At 43.1% G+C, this 10,802-nt stretch overlaps 1 protein-coding gene across 2 annotated transcripts; it reads left to right on the top strand.

The window, feature by feature from the left end:
• Positions 1-543: 543 nt before the first annotated feature.
• LOC127344481 (pumilio homolog 1) lies at positions 544-9,975 on the top strand. 2 transcript variants are annotated; one of them, XM_051370775.2, is made up of 10 exons: positions 544-905; positions 986-1,614; positions 2,559-4,102; positions 5,142-5,283; positions 5,417-5,524; positions 5,628-5,840; positions 5,949-6,059; positions 7,424-7,618; positions 9,252-9,426; positions 9,547-9,975. In XM_051370775.2, the coding sequence occupies exons 2-10, from the start codon at positions 997-999 to the stop codon at positions 9,582-9,584; spliced, it is 3,144 nt and encodes a 1,047-aa protein (XP_051226735.1). In that variant the 5' UTR covers positions 544-905; positions 986-996; the 3' UTR covers positions 9,585-9,975. The 2 variants fall into 2 exon arrangements, with proteins under 2 accessions (XP_051226735.1, XP_051226734.1); XM_051370774.2 differs by having other exon boundaries at positions 544-895.
• The last annotated feature ends 827 nt before the right edge of the window (positions 9,976-10,802 follow it).

Below are 10,802 nucleotides of genomic sequence, written 5' to 3' on the forward strand. Positions count from 1 at the left end.
AACAGCGGATGATGCACGTGGTCTCATCAAGGGCTTATCCGGAATTAGCTCCCAGAAGTGGAAGCACGTCGCCATTATTTTTTCTCCAAAGTTTATCTACTCGGGTCACCGTCGGCAACTGCTCCAATCCGCCTCGTCCATGCTGTTGCACGAGCGAATCCAGGGGCTGACACTGCCACGTGGGCCGCACGCGTCCAGAGCCACATCCTGCTATATTTAACCACGTGGCCCCCGCCCCGCGACCCTAATCCCAATTATTAAAAAAATTAAGGACTATTCCACCTACGCACCCCGGTCCTCCCACACTAGGAAAAAGCGTAGTTTTGATCTTAAAGTTCCAGGTAAATTACAAGTGAGTCCAGACCAGACCAGACGCCGGGCCCGCGGACCAGAGAGGAGTAATTCCTGCGCCAGAGTCCGCAATAATAAAAGTCATAAAACCCTAGAGGGTTCTGCGAGCGCGGAGGATCTGGTCCGCCGATTACCCCATCGGACGGCTGGGCTTGCCGGCAGAGCTCGTGCTTATCACTCCGCCGTCTCCTTCCTCGGGCTCCGTTCCTGACTGTGCTGCTGCTGCTGCTTTACTGTGCGCTCTCTCCAGTCTCCCCCATCCCCTTCTCGTCGCGAAGCTTTCCGTGCCCCCAAAATGGCGAAATCGCCGGCCGATCGGAGCCCAATCTGAGCCTGGTCACCCCGCAGTAGCGCCTTTCTGGCCCGATCTCCCGAATCCCCAAAAGCGCCCGAGTTGAAAATGGCCGCCACTGTCCCGATCGGGCTCGCGACGCGCGATTCGGCGGCGCTTTGGCCCGGGGGCTGCAGGTTTTGCGAAGACTGAGCCGTGCTTACTACTCTGGTGCGTGCTCTGGTGTCCCGCAGAGAGCGCTGCGTCCCCTGGGTAATCGGCGGTGCGTCTTTTGTAAACTTTCCATTTCTGCTATGGTGTGCTGCTTATTTTGCGTGATTTGGTGGTGGGCTGTGTTTCCAGGGTTGGTGGCGATGCACGAGGAGATGGGCGGCGTGGGAGAGGACGACGAGTTTGAGGCGCTGCTCCGTGGCGGCGGCGGTGGCGGCGGCGGCGCAGTGCGTCGGCGAGGCGAGGAGGCCGGCGTTCCGGAGCGGGGGCTCAGCATGTTCCGGAGCGGGTCGGCGCCGCCGACCATAGAGGGCTCGCTGAACGCCATCAGCGGCCTTCGCCTCGGTGGCGGCGAGGCGGCCCGGGCCGCCGCCGCCGCCGTTCCTGATGCCGAGGAGCTGAACGGGCATGGTGGACTCCTGTCGGAGGAGGAGCTCCGGGCTGACCCAGCCTACCTTTCCTACTACTACTCGCACGCCAATCTTAACCCAAGGCTGCCGCCGCCGGTCCTAACGAAGGAGGACTGGCGGTCAACACAGCGGCTCAAGGCAGGGGTGGTCGGTGGGATTGGGGACCGGAGGAAGACGGTGCAGGAGGAGGCTGGGCCGGGGATGTCGCTGTTCCCGCAGAATCCTGGTTTTGATCGGGAGGGTGATGCGAGGAAGGTTGCGGGCGGTGCTGGAGAGTGGGTGGATCGAGGAGGTGATGGGCTCATTGGCTTATCACTAGGACGGCAACGCAGCTTTGCTGATATGCTTCAGGTTAGTCACGGTTGGCGCTGCTAAGGTTGCTATCTGTTGTCATAGATTCATACTTGAGATTTATCTACTAGGTTAGTCGTATCAAGTGTACTGTTTTTGCTCTATGTGTCTACTTGCTGTATATCCTATAATTTGGGGATTTAGATCCCCTCCCTTTGTTCTAGTAGGCAAGCCCTAGCCAGTCCCAGCACTGTATCCAGTTAGAAGCTGGACTGTCCTGATAAAATGGTGATAAGTTCGTTGTCTGGCAAGGAGTTTGAGTTCTTTTCCTGCTCAAGTTTGGGCAGGCATGTGTTGGATGGACAAGCCAGGTGGTACAAATCCCATCACAGAAAGTGGTGCGGGTCTGTGGTTTGCACAATCATGTGAAATTTGGTTTATGTACCCTAGTATGTCTTAAAAGTTATAACAACTGTCTCGTGAAATTCTGTACTCGATAGAACGTTATCCTTGAGATATGTGCACCTCTAACTGATGACACGTTTTTCCGTGAACCAACTTTCAAGAAGTTTCCTACCTGCACCTGGTGTCGACAAAATTCTTTTTTGCATCACTAGTGAGGATGAATGGACATTTGGTTGGTTCTGCTTTGCTTGAACTTTAACAACCTGCGTATCTAAGGAGTGGGCTTTGATCTGACACAGTTTCTAATACCGTCACCTTTCCCCCCAAATTGTAGTAGAGAAAAAAGCATTTTCTTGGAAGAAAGCGTGCACTGAATAAGTCTTAAGAGTTGCAACTTCAAGACAACTGTGTTCCATTTTCATTTTCTGCTGTAAGCAAGATCTTATTTTCTCTTGGTAGCTGATACTCCAGCAGTTTAATTTATCCTTATAACATCAGTTACATTTTTTCTTCATATTTTAGAACCTTAATTTACTGGTTTGTTGTGCCGTTCTATGTTTCCATGGATAAATGATTTAGTGTACTTTGCGTTATTTCAGGATAACCTTGGTCACAGAACACCTACTTCAGAGCACCCCTCTCGTGCAACCAGTCGCAGTTCATTTCTTGACAACCAGGAGCCACTTAATTATTCGGAGAACCAATACTCTATGCATAATGACACTTTGGATGCACGTCACTCTGTTGGAAATGCGCAAAGTGTCAGTGGCTTTTCCAATATTAATGCATCTGCATCTCAAACTTTTGCTTCTGTTCTGGGTTCATCGGCTTCGAGGAATGCTACACCAGATCCTCATTATGTCCCTAGGGTTCCTAGCCCTGGCCTTCCACCTGTTGGTGTTAGGGTTGGTTCTAATGACAAGAGACTGAATGGCTCGTCATCATCGTTCAACACAGTTTCCTCAAAAGCGCTTGAGCCTGATGATATCTTAACTGCACTATCTAGCATGAACCTATCTAAAGGTGGTACTCTGAATGACAATAACAACATTGGCCAACCAACGTTTCAGAGAGAGATAAGCGATCACCATAATTTTTCTCTTGCCCCGCAAGTTGCTCAAGTCAACAATAGGCAGCATTCTGTTATGTTGGAAGCGGGGGCTGAATATTTGGGTATACCATCAATTTCACAACCATCGAATTCTTCATTTGCTGATGTTAATACTAATGCCACTAATCTAGCAGACTTAAGAAATCCCACTGACGCACGATTTGATGGACATGGGGAAATGCAGAGGTCTTCTACTCTTTCTGCTCGCTCATATCAGAAGTCACCACCATCTTCTAATGCAACCCCAGGTGGTTCTCCTGCTCAACATCAGAATCCTGACGGAATGAATCCAGCATTTTTGAACTATGGGCTTGGTGGATATCCACTCAATCCGGGTTTCAACTCTGCGATGATGAATTATATGGGTTCAGGTAGCATGTCTCCTGTGTTTGAAAGTGCTGCTGCTGCATCTGCTATAGGCTCACTTGGGTCAGATTCAAGAAACTTTGGTAACAATATTCTGTCGCCACCTACCTTAAGTCTATCTGATCTGCATAACATTGGTAGATCCAATAATCAAACTGCCACTGGTCTTCAGTCACCTCTCTCTGATCCGTTTTATGCACAGTACTTGAAGGCAGCTCAATACACAGCACAGGGAGCAGCCAGCTTCAGCGATCCTTCCTTGGAAAGAGGTTTCATGGCTAGTTCATATGCTGATCTAACACCAGTTCAGAAAGCCTATGTTGAAGCTTTACTTCAGCAGAAGCAATATGGAATGCCAGTTCTAGGTAAATCATCAGTCACAAATCAGGGTTATTATGGCAATTCGGCTTATGGCATGGGCATGACATACCCTGGAAGCCCTTTGGGAAGTCCTGTTGCTTCCCCATCAGGTCCTGGTAGTCCATTTAGGCTTGGTGAGCGGAACCCGAGGTTTCCTACTAACATGAGAAGCTTGGGTGGTTGGAACGCTGATCCAAGTGGCTACATGAATGATAACTTTCCTTCTTCACTTTTGGATGAATTCAAAAGCAACAAGGCTAGAAGTTTTGACCTTGCTGAGATTGTTGGGAATGTGGTTGAGTTCAGGTATACTTGGTCATTTCATACCTTAGCAATACTGATGTTTGCTTTAATCAATAACTAATAGGTACGTTCCATAATATGGCCTTCTATAAAGCATCACTTTACAAAATAACCCCTCCATTCTATGTCATGATTTTACCACTCGGTTTCTTTTACCAGTTTATATCTTGCCCTCTTAAAGAAAGCTGAGTGTTTCTTCACTCTATAATCTCAGACCCTGCCCACATGGCAACATGGTTTTGCCTCTCATCCTACTGTTCTTAATTTTCTCCTCTAACCTCTTCTCATCACCCTTGACCATGGAGAGTGGCCACAGGTGGTTCTTTGCGCTGACACTTGCTCCCCATGACGTAGCTCCACCTCTGCCACACTGAGCACCGGTATAGCAAGCAGGAGCCTCATCTCAGGGTGTTGTGCCTAGACTTGATAACTGGCTGGAGATGCATCTACGGTACTTGCACCTCTGGTGTGGATCTTTCTGTCCCAAATGCACGGAGGGAGTCGCTCGGTGGTATGGCATGGACTGGGCTTCACTATCCTCATGAGATGATTTGAAAGAATCATGGGTTGGGGATTATACGCTAGCCTGGTGTCATCTTTCTTTATTGTCATCTCTGAGCACTCAAATATTAGAAAGATAGTAAGCATCTACACTAGCACAACAAGTAGAGCTTGAAATCGTGGATGACAAATTGAAGGACCGCAGCTCTAGTGACATTCTGTAGAGGGGCTTATAATGGAGAGTCCCTATATAGTACGATCTTCAAAGCAGTCTGCCACCTTATTCTCTGCAGTAGTTGACGTTTTAAGAAAAAAGACTGAACGTGAAGAGCGTTACTGCACCTTTTGTGTTTGAGAGCTCTTGTGTTTCCACAATATTGTATTCAATTGTAATGCACTGAACTCGTCATGCGAGTTCATAATTCACCTAACATCTTGTTTTTGCCCCAATCCTTCACAGTAATGATGGTACTTCTCTTACTAATAGTTCAGTTAGCGACGCATTCTAAATTCTCATGTGATGTTTGCTTTAATTATGCAGTGCTGACCAATATGGAAGTCGTTTCATACAGCAGAAACTTGAAACTGCGACAGTTGAGGAAAAGAATATGGTTTTTGAGGAGATCATGCCTCATGCTCTCTCATTGATGACTGATGTCTTTGGGAACTATGTAGTGCAGAAGGTATTCATTAGTGAGACCCTGGTGCTGCTCACTTAAGATTGGGGACACTAAATTATTTCTTCAGTTTGTAGCATCTTCTGAATTTTAGTTTTTCGTAACAATGCCATAACTTACATCTATATTTTTAATTCAGTTTTTTGAGCATGGGAGCTCCTCACAACGCAGGGAGTTGGCTGATCAACTGTTTGGACATGTACTAGCTCTCAGCCTTCAGATGTATGGCTGTCGAGTTATCCAAAAGGTAATACATGTACATATTTTTGCCAAGTTCCGTAAGTTCTTTTATTTCAAAAAGATCTTAGGATTGCTGACTAAGGCTTATACGTGTATGCACATCACTGAAGGCAATAGAGGTGGTTGACCTGGACCAGAAGACAAAAATGGTTACTGAGCTTGATGGTCATATCATGAGATGCGTGCGTGATCAAAATGGAAACCATGTTATCCAGAAATGTATTGAATGTATACCAGAAGATTCGGTTCAGTTCATTATCTCGACATTCTACGGTCAAGTTGTTCCACTGTCCACTCACCCCTATGGCTGCAGAGTCATACAGGTTGATCTTTTAATTCTGAACTAAGCAATTCTTCTACCCTAATTTTATCTTTAGAAAATTATCTCAGTTCCACCTTAGTTAAACTCATGATTTTTTTTCTTTACTCAGAGAGTGCTGGAGCATTGCACTGATCCAAAAACACAGCAAATTGTTATGGATGAAATATTGCAATCTGTATGCATGTTAGCACAAGACCAATATGGAAATTATGTTGTCCAGGTTTGTTGCATCTTACGAATTTTCGGACTGATATCAGACTTGATGTGGCATTCTGATAATTTTTGTTCAGCAGTTTTGTTATAGCTACATTGACCTTGTATGAATTTATATCTACCTATATATTACTTCTACGATAATTGACTGTAGTTCAGCTCTGAAACATACATGTGATTCTATGTAGTTATGATTTGATGCCAGAATGTGGAAACTCAACCATTGTCTCTCCTGGAATTAGAGATGCAAGTGGGTCAATATTAGGGTTCCCTCTACTCTCTTTAGTGCAAAAGATGAACTAACTTTTCCAACGTGTGATGTCATCAGAGAAGTTAGTTGATTTTGTTGAACTAAAGAGGGTAGATGGTACCCTAATATTGGCCAAATTACATCTATACTTGGAATTAAGGATAATAAAATGTAAAGTGCAGTTAAGGTATGCCATTAAATAATGATCCATCTAATCTTGCCCAAATTGACTTGTAAAATACAAAGTACATGATGTATGCTGTCCAAAAAAGTACTCCCTCCGTTCCATATTAGTTGTCGCTGATTTGGATGCATCTAGACACATTTTGTGTATAGCTACATCCGAATTTGCGACAACTAATATGGAACAGAGAAAGTAATTTATTAGTTGTAATAATAGTAATTTTTGTCTAACAAAATTTGACATCTTAGGCCTTGCATGTGCTGACAATTTTGATTGGTTACATGATGATGGGCGCCTGTGTACCACCTTTTCTCGTGAAGCATGATATTGATTAAGTGAGGCATGTAGAACCATACATGTGATACAACTGCTTGTGCTGGACCATGTCTCTGAGTTCACATTTGTGCATGATCATGTTAGTGTAATGTTCTGAATGATTATTTAAGTGGACCTCTTGACGACTAGTGAAGTGCTGTTATTCAGGATGTCATTTAACGAGGGCAAAACACACATATGCACTATCTTGTTGGACTGAAATATGATGATATCACACTAATTTGGGAAGAATAAAACTCACAATTACTTATGTTGATGTTGCAAGTAAAGAACAAAGATGTCATGTGTTACTTGATTTTTTACCCAAACTGATGTGAATGACTTAATATGGCAAACTCTACCAAGTACTAATTCATTAATCATGGTGTGAACGTCAAATTCCTATTGCAATTCCAGACTAAGAGCTTACTTGAGTTCACGGTAGACTTGTTCTGTACTACTCCCTCCGTTCCATGAAACATGTCTTAGATTTGTCTAAATTTGGTTGTATCTAGATACTATTTAGACAAATCTAAGACATCTTTCATGGTATGGAGGGAGTATATTTTGTATTTCCTTTGCAATTCTGTTAACACAGCTGATATCTATTATTCTTGTGCAGCATGTTATGCAGCACGGGAAGCCTGACGAGCGATCTTTCATTATTGAAAAATTAGCTGGACAGATCATTCAAATGAGCCAACAGAAATTTGCCTCAAATGTTATTGAGAAGTGTTTAACATTCGGAGGCCCTTCAGAGCGGGAAGTAATCATAAACGAAATGCTTGGAACTACTGATGAAAATGAACCTCTCCAGGTTTTCCTTATGATCTCTTTGTTCGATTTCATACAATTTTATGTAGTTTGCCCTTTTTAAAATAGGAGCATTAGGGAAATCATTCCACATTTGAAATTAATGTATTTTAGCATATACTCCTCCTTTCCAAAATAAGTGTCGCAGCTTTTTGTATCTACATATTAAAATGTGTCTTAAATACATTCGTATGTAGACAAAGCTGTCACCTGGTCTCTCATTGGCTGAATTTATTGGGGCCAGCAGTTTTCAAGATTTTATCCAAGTGGTCACTATGAAAATCCACCTTTTTCAAGAAAAGCCATGATATATTGGTTTTGAACACACAAAGCTTAGTAAAGTAATACGATGAAAACACTGAAATAAAAGTACTATTTGGATAGAAGTCCAATTGCGTTTGATGTTCCAAAAATTGTTCATTCAATGTATGACTTTGGTATTTGATGTACTAGCTTTTTCTGAATATAGCGTGAAGCCTGCATAATAGAACACGTCGCTCGAAGTTTTAGCTACCCCTTTTAATCGCTCACTAGTGATGCACCTGTACCACGAGTGCCGCAACCTACCAAATAGCATCCCTCCACGATTGGTGCTCATTTATCGATTTCTTGCGCAGTTGATGCTTTTTGTGTTGATATGTCAATCACTATTTGCTTTCTTCGGTGATGCCTACTATATGTTCAAGTGAGTAGGTTCATTCGGTTTTAACCGAAAACCGAACCGAATTTGTCGGTTAACCGAATCTTCGGTTTCCTAAATTTTCATGCCAATTTCGGTTACCATTTTTGAAAACCGAATTTGTTCACAAACCGCAAAAACCGAACCGAAATTTCGGTTAAAACCGAATGCCCACCCTGAGATAGAACATTGTAATTTACGATCGGTTAGAGGTGTGCTTGCAACAGACTTTTAGATCGGTTAGAAAGAAAACACATTTTAGTTACGTTTTAGACATACTTGTGAGTTCAGGATATATACACATTTGTAGAGGTTGATCTTGAACTATGGTTTACCTTTGCGAGAAGATTTATGGACTTACCTTTCTTTGTGTTGAACGGTATAACTGATTTTCCCAGATATAGGTAATATCATACATTCATTTTGACATATATGTTGTAGGTTTGATATATTTATGCGCTTGCTACATGCGAGAGCGTGTCTCCAATTTTTTCTATTGAAGAGTGGTTTGCGAACATCTCTCTAGCTTCTTTACTTAATAAGTAATGGTTAGTTAGTCTAACAGCTACATTTGGAGGAACATGCCATAGTTTTACTTAGTATACTACAAAATACAGCTGCTTCATAATTCATAAACTGTAACATTTGATACCCAGGACCTTGAAAACTGTGGTTTAGAAATACTTTAGTGGCCAAATGGATGATAATGGCATTTTAAAACCTTCAAAGCTTCAAAATTTCCAAAATATCTCACATGCATATGCGAGAATATACACTATAAATCTGCAAGTTTCATCAGAAAATGCTTTTATTTATGGGCTACATAAAGAAAAAGCTGTGATATAACGAATACGACTATGCCACAGTTTTATCTATTCATTGTGTATCACAGTTTATTTATTGTGAATGCACATTTTTAGCTGTGCCAAATTTATAGCTCTACCTTGAATCTGTGCAGGCCATGATGAAGGATCAGTTTGGTAACTATGTTGTACAGAAAGTACTAGAGACTTGTGATGATCAGCAGAGAGAGTTGATTCTTTCGCGAATAAAAGTTCACCTAAATGCGCTGAAGAAATATACATATGGGAAGCACATCGTTGCTCGAGTAGAAAAACTTGTTGCTGCTGGTGGTAAGCTTCAATGTTCATCTTCTGTCCCATCTCTGAATAAAAAGTTCGTGGCATTTCTACCGATTAACCTCCCTTCCGCTGGACCTTTTCTAACGTGTTTTATGTATACTCCACATCCAGAGAGGAGGAGTGGACTTCAGTCACAGTATCCTTCGTAGTGGCATAGAAATGACCATGTACAGCTAACCATGGCTGCCCAGATCTACCTTCTGCTGCTTGCTTTGGGCTGCTGCAAGCCAAGTTGAAAAAATAAATAAACATGTTGTACTCAGAACTTTGTACATTTTGTAGTTTGAGCATATTAGTGGTGCAAGGGTTTGGCTCAGAGAGTTTGTTTACCTGATGCCGCTGCAGAGAAGATAGGCGTCCTGTACAATTATTAGGTGTACAAAAAGGAGGAAAGGCTATTTTGCGAGACTGTACAAATATGCGATCCTGAGAAATCTACCGGCTGTTTAGGATAAAGTTTTATTGCTCTCCCATGCTCGTAAGAATGCTGTTATGACTGATGTAATGGTTCCAGCTTATCAAATTAGTTTTCTCAGTTTCTCCCCTTGATGTCTACTGCCCTTGGCGTCTCAACATCCGGGAGTGGACAAATGGGCAGCCCTTTATTATCAAATATTCAAAAATCATATTTTGAAGTTTCAAAAAAAATCTGAAAAAATCATATTGGTAACCAATGATGTATACTACAAAGGCATAACATCTTAATAAGGACTTTTTATGTTCTAGGGTATATAATTCGTCAGATTTATTATTTTTGTGTAGCCTAGAATGCAAGTAGTTTGCATGGACCACCGCGTCATCGACAAATGGAATGCTGTTAATCTGGGATGGGGCAAAAGAAGTTGTTGGCTTGGAACTGCCCACATGTGGTGGTAATCGGGGATTCACGTGTTGCGCGTTCCTGCCACGAGTCCGTGACGTGATGCACACATCCAACGACCGTGGGCTACCGTTCTCACGTGAAGCATTGGCGTTTTTCGTGTGACCACTCTGGTGTACACGTTTCTCGGTCCAATTGCTGCTGAGATCTTGTTTGATTTACATGGCTGAAACATTAGAATATGAAAAGTAGAAACATGACATAAATACAACGCAAAACAGATGTGGAAATGCTAAGTTGTTTTCCTGACAAACTAATGGAAAATTATAACGAGAGAGAACATTTAGATTTTAGTCTCCTGGAGCGGACGACTTCCCATCGGTCTGATTATTTTAGCGAACCATGTATGATAACCGCCAACAAGATATGGTCGATAGCCCCTGTAGCCGCCGCCCCCTGAGAAAAAGCCTTAGCCACCCCGACTCAGCCTCCTCCATAGATCGCTTCCCCCTCCTCCGGCCGGCTTCGCCAGCGTCGGGAGGAGTCG

The sequence above is a fragment of the Lolium perenne genome, chromosome 3 (assembly GCF_019359855.2).
Source record: "Lolium perenne isolate Kyuss_39 chromosome 3, Kyuss_2.0, whole genome shotgun sequence".
NCBI classification, from domain to species: Eukaryota; Viridiplantae; Streptophyta; class Magnoliopsida; order Poales; family Poaceae; genus Lolium; species Lolium perenne.